The 15,658-nt window shown below is 35.6% G+C and overlaps 2 protein-coding genes and 1 long non-coding RNA gene across 3 annotated transcripts; 2 read left to right on the plus strand and 1 right to left on the minus strand.

Moving 5' to 3' along the window:
* The first annotated feature begins 439 nt into the window (after positions 1–439).
* Positions 440–4,504, plus strand: LOC149718352 (mitochondrial import inner membrane translocase subunit TIM50-like). The gene is made up of 9 exons (XM_089842140.1): positions 440–1,061; positions 1,585–1,606; positions 1,685–1,743; positions 2,730–2,849; positions 2,923–3,030; positions 3,645–3,743; positions 3,824–3,980; positions 4,055–4,158; positions 4,242–4,504. Exons 1-9 carry the CDS (start codon positions 462–464, stop codon positions 4,332–4,334), a joined length of 1,362 nt encoding a protein of 453 aa, XP_089698266.1. The 5' UTR covers positions 440–461; the 3' UTR covers positions 4,335–4,504.
* Positions 4,505–7,168: 2,664 nt separating this feature from the next.
* Positions 7,169–10,372, plus strand: LOC149718353 (protein jagged-2-like). The gene is made up of 9 exons (XM_089842337.1): positions 7,169–8,398; positions 8,457–8,810; positions 8,877–8,940; positions 8,995–9,450; positions 9,515–9,575; positions 9,639–9,769; positions 9,835–9,895; positions 9,968–10,098; positions 10,182–10,372. Exons 1-9 carry the CDS (start codon positions 8,363–8,365, stop codon positions 10,298–10,300), a joined length of 1,413 nt encoding a protein of 470 aa, XP_089698463.1. The 5' UTR covers positions 7,169–8,362; the 3' UTR covers positions 10,301–10,372.
* Positions 10,307–13,511, minus strand: LOC149718354 (uncharacterized). Its single transcript, XR_016368679.1, has 5 exons — positions 13,315–13,511; positions 13,028–13,231; positions 10,756–10,808; positions 10,645–10,679; positions 10,307–10,576 (listed from the first exon to the last, which is right to left on the minus strand). It is a non-coding gene; the product is annotated as an uncharacterized LOC149718354 (long non-coding RNA).
* Between the last annotated feature and the right edge of the window lie 2,147 nt (positions 13,512–15,658).

The following is a 15,658-nucleotide window of genomic DNA, read 5'->3' on the forward strand; positions in this document are numbered from 1 at the left end:
AATTCAAGAATAGATCACATTTCCCGCCTTTTTCTACAAATTAAAATATTTGGACTGGAAATAAGCCGATTCATTTTTGGACATAATACATTTTTAGAAAAGTGGACCAGGGTGCGAAATAAGGATTTTTTTAAAACCGGACATTGGGCCAGCAACTCCCCTGGCCTGGAATAAATAAACTGGTCCATGACCCTTGACCAGTGCGCGTCGTCTGCTAAACTAAAGAAGTAAATAATTTAAAAAAGTCAAGCTAATGTCTGGACCCCCATGGGTTACCCTTGAATTTTCTTAGTGGTCCCGTGGACCAATGACCTCACTCCGATTTAATTTATAAACTAGTCCAGGCAATATTTAAAACTGGTCCTTTGCCTGTGCCACCGCCTTATTTCCCACGCTGAAATGGACATCTTTTTTTAGCTTATTTCCCTTCCCGCCGCGTTTAAATTTATTTGAAATTCAAAATGGCTGCCTCGAAGTCGTCCATGTGTTTGTGTCGGCTTTTTTCCTTATCAAAATCTAATAACAAACCTTTACTTAATTTAGCTAGTAATAATTACGGTAAAATTAAACAAACTAGTCCAGTATTTAGGAATTTCTCAACTCGATATTCGAGTGAATCATTTAGATCTAGTATTTTTCCCGCTGTCAACTCGAAGCTAGGTAGCTTTTCTATATGTTCTTCGGCCACTAAAGCCAAGCAGTTATTTCACCCTTTTGAGCCTTGGTCGACCTCTGTAAGTTCTTCTACAACACGCTTTTATAGCACCAAAACACCTGAAAACGATATAAAAGGACTAGCTGACCAAATTTTACGTGAAAAATTGAAAAATGATGAGCAAAAAGGATCTACGGGATCCTCGGGTAGTGGTTCTAGTCAAGAATCATCGGAAGACGAAAAAGCTAAGGAGGAAAGACAACGAGAAGAGAAGAGACGAGCTGATGAATTTCAGAAAAAGATGATGAAGTATACGTTTATTTCTTTCGGTGCTATATTCACTGGATTAGCTGGATTTATTGTTCACGAATGGGGATCTCCGCTTACTGATGCTGATGGAAATACTGTAAGTAATTTTAACGGAACTCGTGTTGTCTCTAGATGTTGGCCAATTTATTAATTTGAATTATAACTATATAAATAAGTAAATATGGCTTAAGTAACATGACAAAGCTTTGTTTTTACATCAGTGGCTAGAATATGTAGTGAGAAATACCTATTTTAAGAGCAACTTGTTTAGTTTAAGCAAATGCCATTTGATGGCCCCGTTAGCGGAGTTTATTCATCCCTTAAGCTTAGAAAAGGTTAGTTTAGCTCTTTGGCATAGTAAAATTGGCGTGTAGTAGTTTAGCTGACATTTTAACCCGACCTGACCTGACCTAAGCCAAACAAAACCCACCTTGGACACTTTGGGAGGTCAGGAGGTCAGTTTGCCATCTTATATCCCAAGTTAGCTTAAAAGTGTTAGTTAAAATATCACTTCTAACAAAATTTGGGCAAAATTGAAGAATAGCAACCCTGTTTGTGATTGTTTCAAACTTTTGATGAAGAGCTCGGATATTTATTGATTATTTTTAAACTTTTTTAAGATTCCTGATGAATTTAGTAATTGTAAGTTAAATCAGTCCAAAATAATTAAGCAATCCATAAACAACAAATTCAAATGAAATTTTATATTTTTAATTAAAGTACCATCTTGGAAAGCATATTTGAGTAGGGCATACAGAGAAATGATGTACTATGACAAAGTAAATCTAATTTTAATAATTTATTTAATAAAGGAAAAGTTCAGGTAACATAACACTATACCTTTAAAAAAACGGCCTTTTTCTAAATATAAAAGGAAAAATTATCTCTTATTACAATATAAAATTGCGTTTTTAATTAGTCTTAAAAACGAGGACTACTGTGGCGCCATTGGTTTAGTGTCGTCTACTAGCCAGAACCCTGTTAACCCTACCTTACCCTTACCTCTCTCAATCTGTGAGAATTCAACCAATCCTGTAGGGGTAAGAGGTTCTGGCTAGCAGACGCCATTGGTTTAGTGGCGTCTGCTAGCCAGAACCCTGTTAACCCTACCTTACCCTTACCTCTCAATCTTTGAGAATTCAGCCAATCCTGGAGGGGTAAGAGGTTCTGGCTCGCAGGCGCCATTGGTTTAGTGGCGTCTGCTAGCCAGAACCCTGTTAACCCTACCTTACCCTTACTTCTCTCAATCTGTGAGAATTCAGCCAATCCTGGAGGGGTAAGAGGTTCTGGCTAGCAGGCGCCATTGGTTTAGTGGCGTCTGCTAGCCAGAACCCTGTTAACCCTACCTTACCCTTACCTCTCAATCTTTGAGAATTCAGCCAATCCTGGAGGGGTAAGAGGTTCTGGCTAGCAGGCGCCATTGGTTTAGTGGCGTCTGCTAGCCAGAACCCTGTTAACCCTACCTTACCCTTACCTCTCTCAATCTGTGAGAATTCAACCAATCCTGTTTGGTTAAGAGGTTCTGGCTAGCAGACGCTATTAAAGCAATGGCGGCGCAGTAGTCCTCGTTTTTTAAGACTAATTAAATGCTAATTTTTTTGTAATTAGAGATCATTATTTATTATTTTTTTTATATTTAATTCCTTTTATATTTAGAAAAAGGCCTTTCTTTTAAGGTATAATGTTATGTTACCTGAACCTTTCCTTTAATTTCCCGTCATTGTCCTCTTAAAACCGATTTAAAATTAAATTATAATTCTTCAAGATGATCAAAGATCCATCTAGGGAAAAATTATTACCCGAACCATTGACAGAACCATACTATCAACCCCCTTACACTCTGGTTCTTGAAATGACCGGTATTTTAATCCATCCTGAATGGACTGTAAGCTCTAATCGCAAATTATTTCATTTTCTTTGAGTAATTTTACAAAGAAATTTTAATAATTTGATTTTAGTATCAAACTGGGTGGCGTTTTAAAAAGAGACCAGGTGTAGATTTCTTTTTACAACAAGTTGGGCCGCCTCTTTTTGAAGTTGTTATTTATACAGCTGAACAGGGATTGGTAAAATACCCATTAATTGAAGGGATATTAGCGTTTAGTTTTGATTAAAAAGGTTTTAGTACTTGAGAAAGAGTTAAAAATTGAGCCTAATATGTTTGGTTTAATGATCAGTTAGTTTCGTTTTTATGATCCCTTAGTTTCGTTTTTATGATCCCTTAGTTTCTTTTTTACGATCCCTTAGTTTCTTTTTTACGATCCCTTAGTTTCTTTTTTACGATCCCTTAGTTTCTTTTTTACGAACCCTTAGTTTCTTTTTTACGATCCCTTAGTTTCTTTTTTACGATCCCTTAGTTTCTTTTTTACGATCCCTTAGTTTCTTTTTTACGATCCCTTAGTTTCTTTTTTACGATCCCTTAGTTTCTTTTTTACGATCCCTTAGTTTCTTTTTTACGATCCCTTAGTTTCTTTTTTACGATCAGTTAGTTTCGTTTTGCGATCAGTTAGTTTCGTTTCGCGATCAGTTAGTTTCGTTTTTATGATCCCTTAGTTTCGTTTCGCGATCACTTAGTTCTGTTTAAATATCAATTTATACGCTACTATCCCTTTAACCACCTTAATTAGAAAACTCTTTGCTAATTATTGACATTTTTCTTTCTTTGATGCAAAAACGTTAGACTGCCTTTCCTATTATAGACACTTTAGATCCCAATGGTTACATTATGTATAGATTATTTAGGGACGCTACAAGATATCTAAAAGGTCACCACGTTAAAGTGCGTACCCATTCCTAACATAACTTAACCTAAAAATTATTAATAAAAAATCAGAATTAAGTTGATCTTATTTTAAAAAGGATTTATCGTGTCTTAATCGAGACCTTTCTAAAGTTATTTTTATCGATTGGGACGCAACTTCATTCCAATTACAACCAGAAAATGCTCTTAAACTTCAAAAATGGAAAGGGAATGATGACGATAGATCTTTATATGATTTAGCCATATTTTTACGCAGTATGTTTAACATTTTCGTCGTGCTAAAAAATCTCCGTAATTAGTTTGAGAACAATTAATTTTTTCTTAACCAGCTATCGCAACTAGTGGTGTAGAAGACGTTCGCTCAGTTTTGCAATTTTATAGTCAATTTGACGATCCTTTAGAAGCGTTTAGGGAAAATCAAAGGAAATTAGCGGTAATTTAGTTTTAATTGTAATATTTTGTAATTTAGAGGTTTTTAAATCTTTTTCTTGCGTTTCTTGGTTTTTCAATGAGTAGGAACAAGCGGAACAACAAAGATTGCAAGACGAAGCAAGGGACAAACAAGCACTGACGTCTGCTTGGAAAGGAGGTGTTTTTAGGCGTCGGTGATAAATTGAGAATAGTATCATTAGATTATTTGTTTGTGTTTTTGTTTAACATTATATAGAAAATAAAAATCGATTAATAAAAAAAAATAAAATAAATTGCAAGAACGTTTCGTTATTTTATTTGCAAATAAAATAAAAATAAAGAGCATTTGGCAAAGTTTACACCTAAAATTGTTGTTCTTACTCTTCCTATTGTTATTTTTATATTTTGAAGTCCTTATTTTCTCCTATAATTTCAAGTCGATATGGTTTTTATTGCTAGTTAGTAGTTACTCAAAATTTAAAATGGAAAACATGAACCAATTCCTTAAAAAAAAACCAAAACACCAATTCCCCCCTATATTTTACACCAATTCCCCCCTATATTTTACACCAATTCCCTCCCCTACATTTTCCACCAATTCCCTCCCCTATATTTTACACCAGTTACCTCCTATATTTTACACCAATTCCCTCCCTACATTTTACACCAATTCCCTCCCCTATATTTTACACCAATTCCCTCCCCTATATTTTACACCAATTCCCTCCCATATTTTACACCAATTCCATCCCCTATATTTTACACCGATTCCCTCCCCCATATTTTACACCAATTCCCTCCCCTATATTTTACACCGATCCCCTCCCATATTGTACACCCAATTCCCTCCCACATTTTACACCCAATTCCCTCCCATATTTTACACCAATTCCTCCCCTATATTTTACACCAATTCCTCCCCTATATTTTACACCAATTCCTCCCCTATATTTTACACCCAATTCCCTCCCACATTTTACACCAATTCCCTCCCATACTTTCACCAATTCCCTCCCATATTTTACACCAATTCCCTCCTATATTTTACACCGATTCCCTCCCCCATATTTTACACCAATTCACTCCCATATTTTTACACCAATTCCCTCCTATATTTTACGCTAATTGCATTCTATATTTTACACTGATACCTTCCTTTATTTCAAAGGTAAGTTTCCTTTAAAAACAGTATTCAGTTGTCAACCTGTTCTTGACTATTTCAAGCTCATTGTTTTTGTGTCACTACATCCAATCCTTTACCATGAATAAACAAACCCATACAATAAAATCATATACCACCTTATATGTGTTGTTTCATGGTCTCAGTTCCAGAATACTGTATTGTATTTAAATGTTTAATTACCATCGCCGAGAGAAAAGCCGCAACAGGTTTGGAGTCAATTGTTTTCTCACCCTGGAACAGTTTACTACTTGAGACATTAAGGGGGGGGGGGTGAGACCGGGAGCATTGGGTTTCCTTGTAGAGTCTAAAGAAAAAAAAAACATCGAGCGACCCATCAAAGTTCATTGACACACTAATACAAGTTCTCCGGCTTTTTTACCTCTCCGAGTGACGTATGTCACGGAGAGGTTCTAATTTCGACGTGTCTGTGTGTGTGTGTGTGTGTGTGTGGGTGTGTGTGTGTGTGTGTCTGTCTGTTGTTACACCCACGTGACCGCGTTCGCAGTTTGCAAATCGGAGCAAACGTGTTCTCAATTTCCGGAAATTTCGAAAATTGTATTACACTTACAGGCTATTACTCCATTGCCTGTCTAACATCACCAGCCTCTGGTCTTTGTCCATCCCACATGGACACCAGTCTGTACACACTGGCTTCTAATCACAATCATCTGCTGCTCTTTGTCCATCCCACATGGACACCAGTCTGTACACACTGGCTTCTAATTCCCACCCTCTTGTGGTCTTTGTCCATCCCACATGGACACCAGTCTGTCCACACTGGCTTCTAATCACCACCGTCATCTGCTCTTTGTCCATCCCACATGGACACCAGTCTGTACACCTGGCTTCTAACACCACCATCTTCTGGTCTTTGTTTTTGTCCATCCCACATGGACACCAGTCTGTACACACTGGTTTCTACACACCACCATCTTCTGGTCATTGTTTTTGTCCATCCCACATGAACACCAGTCTGCACACCTGGCTTCTACTCCATCATCAACGTTAAGGTTAAGACATACGCGGCGATCGGCCAGGGTTACGAGAAACGTCCGGCCTCCCTAAGGTGGGGCTTCCACCAAAGGTTCACGCAATTGCGCTGTTCTTATCCATGGCTGCGATTCGAAACCCTTATATACTACCTATTTTAGTAAGGCGAAGCAACCGGCGGATGCTTCATTTCAAACGCCAATATTAGTCAAGTCTCTCAAGAATGTTTAATTGTTCTTTTTTAAAACGATGTAACGTTCAATAAGGCGAATAACTAACGAAGAAAATATTAAATATTAATTATATTTATTTTAATATTTAAGATAATCTTGTTTCTCAATTCAAAATTAATACGGAAAGAGTTAAAAGCAGTCTATGTTTTTGTCTGTATGTGTCCGTCCGTTGTTACAGTAGTGCGCTGCGTTAGAAGTTCGTTTTGTTTTGATGTGTAAAGAAATCCAACACAACCATAATATTCCCTTTATCCTTAATATAAACTGAATATGTGGAAATATTTTTCGTAATTATGATGCATTTAGTACTTTTGTAGCTTTAAAGCTCTATTTCATTTTGATATTCCAAAGATTTTTTTTAATATTATTATTTAAAATGGATGTTTATATATTACTTAAGCTATACTACATCTGTTTATAGCATAATCCTTTCTAAAATCATAGTGAATACAAGCACAACGCTGCTATGTTGGTCAAATGAACTCTTATTTGTCAATAGGCCTAGTGAACCAAAAAGTAAAAGTTTGGGTTTGGGTTTGGGTTTGGTTTTCGTTTCTGTATGCAGAGACATTAACGGTTCAGAGTGAGCCGAAAGTTAAATACACTGTTAAAAAATTAGGCTTAGATTTATAATCATGGTGGAAATCTGGGTCGCGTTCAGCAGAGCCTCGCGTTGCTGAACGCGGCCCAGGGATTTTGTTTTTGAATTTTGACGTCACGGTGCTTAGCGCTGAGCTAGCGCGGTCTTCAAAGAAAATAGTCTGCTTTTTTGATAACGTGACGTAAAACGCGTAGTTCTCAGCTTGGCGAAAAAACCATGGAGGAATTAATACAAATAGCTCTATGGGACTATAGCTATTTAATTGGCGTGAAACCAGTTGATCACGCGAGAATTTTAAGAGATATGTTAGTTTCTAATTTTAATTATAAAAGTTGTTATCTATCTCTATAAATATGTTATCCTACAATTTTTGTTAAGCCTTGGTACCTTGCACGCTTTATTGCGCTAGCGTCATTTATAAAACGCCGATGACCCATTTTTCCCCCATCGGATGATTTTAATGTGTACAAGTATATCATTATTGGATGTAAAATGTCGTCTGATTTACAGTAAATTTGCTATGCTTTGTATACTGCTTTAATATTTCATAAATTTTAACTTAAGAAACATTTCCATATCTGGGTAAATAAGTTTGTAAGTAGTCGTCTTGACTCGGAGAGGTAATATTTTGGTTTTCCCAACTTGTTTTTTCTATTCCTATTTTATAATCATCTTTAACTGCTAACCTAAGGTAAGTCATCGTTGAAAACCCCTAAAACCTGTTGGGATATTCTTGGTGATCATTTCCATCCATTGTTATAACATATTGTGTAAACTCAATTTCTTACGAACGCGGATATGTTTGGTATTTTTCCAAAATATTTCAACTTAAACACTTCATGTCGGTAAATTGTTTCTTAGCCGATGTTTTTCTAACAATCTACAATCCTATCTGATTCGTCACTTTCCGTTTTGAGGACATTTTCGTGGGATTAGTATAGCTTAAGGGCAACTTTTAATTGACACATAAACACCGTAATTAAGTGTCCAGAAGCTGACTGATGGTTGTGTTTTAGTTATGCCCTCCGGTTCAAGGTCTCTGGCGCAATAGATCAAGACCAGTTATAAAATTTTTTATAAGTAACGAAAGAAGTCGAGACTTGTTTTTATATCTAACCTGTCTGTGAACTCTCAAGAGTCTTAGTCGGTTAGCGGAAGCTGAATAAACGTCTTACCTTAGACTTTAAAGAGCGACAAAGAAAGAAGAGTTGTTGGTGAAATGAGGTTGTTTGTTTTTGCGGCGTTTTTCGGATGGGTAAGTGATTTAATTTTAATTTAAACGTGTTAGTGTAATTAAGTACGGACCTCATTAGGCATCAGCCCATGGTATTTTTCAACTGAACATCACTAGCTTCGATAATCCTTTCAATAAGGATGAACAAGGGTTATGTTGTAGTGCAAATGGTACCTCAATGGATACCATGGTCTCACCGAACGCCACTTGTCCAATTGATAGTAATGGTACCGCTACTGAGTGTCGTACCTTCTTCCGGGTTTGCGTCACACACGTACCCAGATTGCTGTCGTATTTCACGGCGTTTCGAAGACGTTTAGACCCAAATACTCCGTGTTCTTTTGGACTACTGTTAACCGATGTTCTGAACGGTAGTAGTCTAACACCTGATGCGCATATTGAACGCAATTTTACTTTTGATTTCGCTTGGCCCGTAAGACAATTCAACTTATGTACATGAAGTTACGGTGTTTTAATCTCGGTTCTGCATGGTTCATAGGGACGTTTTTTCATAATTTTCGAGGCTTGGCACAGTCCAAATGGAACGGACATACCAAACGAAGGTAGGTGATGTAAAAAGTTCCTGTTATTAGATCGCTTAAGGTACCTTGATTTAGATGGTCGACTGATCATGAGATATGTTGAGGAACGACGGTTGAAAGTCGGCGAGAAATGGATCCATCGAAACCACACGTCCGAAGGTGGTGGTGCACATCGTGTTAGCTTCTCCTTCAGAGTTATCTGCGCCGAAAACTTCACCGGTGCGGATTGTATGCAGAAATGTCCTGAAAAAGGCGAGGAATACAAGTCACCCTTCAATTGTACCGCTACCGGACTCAAGATTTGCAATAAAGGATGGATGGGCATCAACTGCGAGATCCCAATTTGCTCCAAAGGTTGCCACGAAGACCATGGTTACTGCGAAAGTCCCGGGGAATGTCGCTGCCGTCTTGGATGGACTGGAGACAATTGCGACGAGTGTGTACCCATGCCGGGTTGCCAATACGGCTCCTGCAATAAAACATTCGAGTGTATCTGTACCAGGGGTTGGGATGGTTTCTTCTGTAGTCAACGTAAGCTTGTCTATCATGATCACTTTTAGGTTTTCTTCAATAACATTTACGATTTAACTTATAGCGATATGTAAAGATGGTTGTCATCCAACCAGGGGTTACTGCGAAGCTCCTGGAGAGTGTCAGTAAGTAATTGTCCTTTAAGGTTTAACCCTCAGTTGGTAATTACCCCCGTTGAAACCATACAGGTGTAGATATGGGTGGCAAGGACCTATGTGTGAATCTTGCAAGACCCTTCCAGGTTGCGTTCACGGATACTGCAACAAACCTTTGGATTGTTTATGCCAAGATGGCTGGACTGGTATCTTCTGCAACATCCGTAAGTCGATCTCCACAAATTGAGTACTTAAGTACTTAATTTAGCATTAATGTCCTATTCCTCAGCCGTATGTAAGGAGGGCTGCGATATGCAAAATGGTTACTGCACAACGCCTGATGAATGCCGGTAATAATTAACAACCTTTCGACAAGTGACTGCTGCTAATTGCTGATCGTTCATAATTAACCCTCCTTTTAGATGTCGAGTAGGATGGCAAGGTCAAAATTGTTCCGAATGTTTCCCATACCCAAATTGCCAAAACGGAAGCTGCGTAAAACCCTGGGAATGTAATTGTAAACCAGGATGGACGGGGATGCTTTGTGAAACAAGTTAGTACCGATTGTTATTAACTCTAATTAAGATCTGATGCTAATTTTAATTTTAAATATAATCGGAATCGCAACTTTCGTAGAGATTGAACTCTGCGGAAATAATGGACCTTGTCCTGATGGTATGAAATGCATCGATGACTCTTGCGTTTGTCCTAAAAGTAGCATTTGCGCTGACGTATCACCGGAAGAAAGAGATTAAGCAGTATTATTTTTAATTTATTTATATATTTATTTATATATTTATTTATTTATTTATTCATACAATGATTATTTATTAATAAAAGTATTTGCAAAGAATTAAATGATTTTAGGCTTAAAACTTCATTAAATATAATGCATTTTAATTAAAATATATAGTGCCGCTTCTACCGTGATGTTGATATTATTTAGAGAGGTGGTAAGATTATTTTTAGGTGTTTTTTAGGTTAAACTTGTAGCAGCACCATGAGCTGAAAGTGCCAGATGTCTTTTAGCCCTGGAAAAATGTTTATCAGGTAAAATATCCTTGATATGGAAAAGGTCAGGTAAATGTATTATACTTACAATCTATTTACACTACGGCGTTGAATTTTATATTCCTATTTTTATTGAAAATAGGTTTTAAATTAATTAATTTTAACTTAATTTGGCCTATAATTGAAATTTTAAGCTTACAAAACGTGAAGGGTGAAGTTCCCGTCCAAATCGAAGTCCCTCAGCTTCGGGAGCTGTAAAATAGATTTTTTTTAGTATTTTACCCTATTAACAATGAAAATAGGTGTAAAATAGACAATTGTAGACTTTCTAGTTTAAGAATAGACTTAAATGTTGCCCCCTAACGTGTAATTTGCTTCGAGAGTTTCATTTCTCCAGAGTCAGTGGATTAGGTCGCCCTGTCGTCTCGTTAATCAAATTTTAAGTAATATTTAGTGAATTAGGCTTAGTTTATTTAAAATTAATAGCGCATCGTACTCTCTAGTTAATATGGATTGTTTTCCATCCGAATTTTTGGTTTTAACGCGTTTAATTCATGTGATTACAAAGGATTGATATTTCGTATTCCTCAATGACTATCTCTAATTGATTTGAAGCCATTTTGGGCAACCTGGCCAATTGGGCCTTGGACAATGGGTGATCGGGCCTTGGACTATCGGCAATGCGTGTCTTTTAATTTTAATATGGATTAGGCCTAGTCAGATTTCATAATTATTACGCGTTAGACAATTATTTTCATTCAGCGTGAGATGTTTATTTTGAAACAACTAAACTTTACTATATGAACCAAACAACGGAATTAGAACTCAAGTGGATTTTTGAATCAGCCAAGGCTTAGTGCATGCGTTAAGTTTTATAATTTCAACGCCTCATTTCGAGACAAAGGCTTAATTTCCACGTTTCTTCATCTCCATAAAGCCATGTAAGTTTAAATTTATTTTACAATTATTTTTGAGGGCATCATTTAATTTCGTCGTGATAATCCAAAAATATATTATTTTAATTTCGAATGAACTTTAACCTTTGGGTTTCTAATTCTATCAGCGCTTTAAATTACCGATGAACTATTTCTGGGAACTTTATCAATTAATTATAATGACATTGCAATTTAATATCCAAAGAGAAGAAATTGAACTTTTGACCTTTAAGGCTTGAAAATTCCGCGATAGGCCATTATAGAAATTTAATAAACCTAATTAATAAGATTAGTTTAGTTAGGCCTACGTTATAAATGTAGATGGCGGTAGTTTACTGTTATCAATGACCAGGGGGATTCCTATTGGGTCAATACTTGGAATCTTTGATGGTATTCCACCCACTCGAAATTAATATCACGTTTCATTGATAACATGAAAAAAATAGTGAGTTTATGACTTTGGTAGATGTACAAATCCAATATTTATGTTGATTAGAGACGCTATAGAGTATAGAGGCACCGATATTGATTGGTTTAACCCAGAATAATGAATTATTTCATTTTATTCATGCCGAAAGGTCATTCAGGGTTAAATTAAGAAAATATTCTAAAGGGAGTGTTGACGTATTAGTCAAGGACATCAGTAGTTAGTTATAGGTAATATGGGTTATACCCAACAATTTAATAGGCTATAGACCATTCCATTAAATACTTGTAGAGAAAACGAAGTAATTAACATACGGGAGGTCGCCATTTTGGGTTTTTTCTCTAGCATCCTATTCTAACCTAAATTTCCAAATTTTCGAAAGAAAGTAGGGTGATGCTCCCTTTAAAGACCATAGATATTAAAAATAAATATTGCAAACTGCTTTAAAGATATTAAACAACGAAGAAGTTAAAAATAGGTAATGAAATTAACTAATTAGTTTCAAGTAGAGGTGTGAGGTTACTGTAGTTATTAAAACACTAAACTAATTGTTAAACTTGGAGGGGGTGAAATTACTGTTTTATCGGTAATTAACAGTAATTTATAACCACTTTAAGTGATTAACCCCTCGGTTTTTAGCGTCAAATGTACTTAAATCATTGTTTAAAGAGAGATTACTAAGTTTAAAAACGGTAATCAATTGATTCAAATGGGGGGGATTATATTACCCTTTTTTGGTAATTTACAGTTACAGTAATTAATAATCACTGTAAGTAATTAGCCCCTCGATTTTAAAGCGTTAAATATAATTAAATAATTAGAAAATATAATGTTATTTAAAGGGAAATTACCAGGTTAAGCACGGTAATCTATTAGTTAAAATTTTGTAGTAAAATTAACTTATGCTAGTTTATTTTCAGTAATTAACAGTAATCTATAACCACCCCTCGGATTATAGCATCAAATATACATAAATAATCGAAAAATAAAATAAGGTTTCTAAAGGTAAATAACCAAGTTAAAATTAGGGCATACTACAAATCCAAAATTAACAGACAGTAAACTATAACTATAACCATCTCTAATTTCAAAAAAAAAATAAAACTCACCATAAATAGTGATCAATCCAATGACCAGAAACACAGCCAAAATGACGTACTTCATTGTGTAAAATACTTTGAAATAGGAAGTTAAACACACAAACACAACCAGCACAAAAACTGTAAACTCCTTTGATGTTTATGAGAGCGTGCAATCAAAAACACCCCGAGGATATTGCTTCTGATAGTACTCTCTCGACACTCACTCACGATCTATACCCGGTTTTAAAATATTTGGCTTTTAGAACTCTTCTAGTCTTCTTACAGACCTTAATAATAAAATATTGTTCTCGTACCTGGCTATGCTTTCAATAAATACAAATAAAATACTGCAAGTCAGGATACGTATAGTAATGGTCTAACTGCCGCAGGTGGTGATGACTGTGCCTTCGTTATATTTCAATGTACTGTTTAGAATATAATATACAGTTATACCATTCTACGCGTACGGTACTTCGGTTGAGTTACGTAGTACTTGTTCCTTGTTTTCAAACGAACGATTTCGAAACGCTAAGCCTAAATAAAGAAATATATACAGGGTGTTTCTGATAAGTCTGTATGCATAAATTTTATTTAAGGGGGGATGTTCTATGGGTAAATTAATTTTGAGTTTAAAATGTTTAGTTTCTATATTAATTTTTACCTAAGGGGCGCTGTTTTAAAGTTAAGATTGTCTAGAGTGTTTTACGGATGACCCCTTGAATTTAATAAAGAAACTGATCCAAATACAGTGATTTCTAATTTAATTAAGGGGTCAGACATAAAATAATCTGTACAATTTTTACTCGAGAACAATGACCCGGACGGCAAAATGAAGTTATAGTTACATTTTTGATTCGAAATTGATTTCCCAAAGAACATCCCCCTTAATTTATGGCAGACTTATAACATAAGTATATAAAATATGTTCCATAAGTATGACACTACCTATACTTCGTAGTGCTACTGAGAGACTTTCAGCTCGAGATAACTAGTTCGATGGAGAACGACGGAAGCGAGTCAATTGAAGTCCTACACTCGCGTGGTTAATTAATTTTGATGGACCAAGTTCCATCTAGGTCCTATTTAGTCTGCATTACTAAGCCTTTGACAGCAACGCCTCACCAGGCGTCCCTCGCTTTACTCTGATTCTATGACCTACCTCACTCACTTCAAAATTACAAGCTCCAGTTTCTAAGTTACCAGTGACAAACTTATGGATGAACATATCTTATGAACTTACGTTATAAGAAACACCCTGTATACCGTACTGTACATCCGCCAAGCCGACTTAAACTTAACTACAGTTAGCGACTTGACTAACTGAGTGACCAATTTACAATATTTCTTCAGTGTTCAGTCTTCACGAGCAATTAAATTTTCCTACTTTTACTTTCTTAACAAACTCCCCCCACCCCTTCCAGTCTTATATTATCGTCCCCCCCCCTCCCGTCTTTTTGCGATGGAGGGCGAAACAAGTGCCATATCAAAAGGAAAGAAAATATTTTTACCCAAATTAACTTCGTATATATATGGTTTGGTTTTAGAGGAAGCTGGGAAAATTTTATGGTGCTTCGTCATGGACTTTGAATTTATGAAGAGGACTAGCAAAGTTCTTATTTTTGCCACTAGAGCAGAGATTCGAAATTAAATTTAAATTTTTAAAGGCGGTAATTTATCGATTAAAATTTTGAGATAAATAAAATTTCCGTTCTGTGGGTAATTTGCGGTAATTTATTATAGTTTTTTTCACTTCTTTATGATCGATTAAACCACGTTGAATTGTGAGCGCATAATATTGATTTTAGTTGCTTTTAAACAGTAGGAACTAATGGGAAATTGAGGGGAAAACTGGACTCTGGACTTGACCTCCAGCAGCTAATTGTTTGGAAATTTATAATGGTAAATTACCTTTATAAAATTACGGTATGATATAAATAATAATAATAAACATATTTGGCAAATTACCGACTCTTATCTTTACACCAGAGCATATGTAGTGAACTTAGGGGATATGATATCTTTAAAATAAATGAATTAATTTCCAGTGACCTTGAAATACCAGAAAAAATACAGATTCATTTAGTCGCCCTTAGCAGTGTATCTATAACTTTAAACAGTAAGTTCACTGGAATTAAACTTCACTGGAAAAGACTTTTTAATTGATATATTAATGAAGTTAACACTAATCTTAATTAATTTCCTTGCTAATATTGCATATACCGTGCCGTTATTATATATTTTTTCAATATGGGCTAAGAAATGAACTCTCCCTGTTTTCCCGTCCCTTAGCTTTAAAGGATCCATGGATTAGTTCTGTCCTAGAAAATTATGTTGGCGGCTTCATAACGACTACTTAAAGTTTTCTATGTAGCTTTTCTTAATCCGGGAGGGGGAGGGGGAGGCAGAATAAATTTAGTAGTGATGTTTTTATTAGTTTTTATTTTGTGGACTTTTATTATAATATAAAATTGGGAAAATTATAGAGGATTTTCTTGTATTTTGCTTTACAATTTAAGTTATTGATTTGAACCCATATATGTTATACTTTAGGTGCCCTACAAGAAATAAATATTTCTGGCTGCAAACGTTTTTAAAGCGATTAATTTTTGTCATGCACGAGTTTTGATAATTATTTTAATTAATTAAATAAATTTTAAA

Source organism: Phalangium opilio, unplaced genomic scaffold (assembly GCF_054372755.1).
Source record: "Phalangium opilio isolate 3A_F unplaced genomic scaffold, DU_Popi_V2 ptg000002l_1, whole genome shotgun sequence".
Classification (NCBI taxonomy): Eukaryota; Metazoa; Arthropoda; class Arachnida; order Opiliones; family Phalangiidae; genus Phalangium; species Phalangium opilio.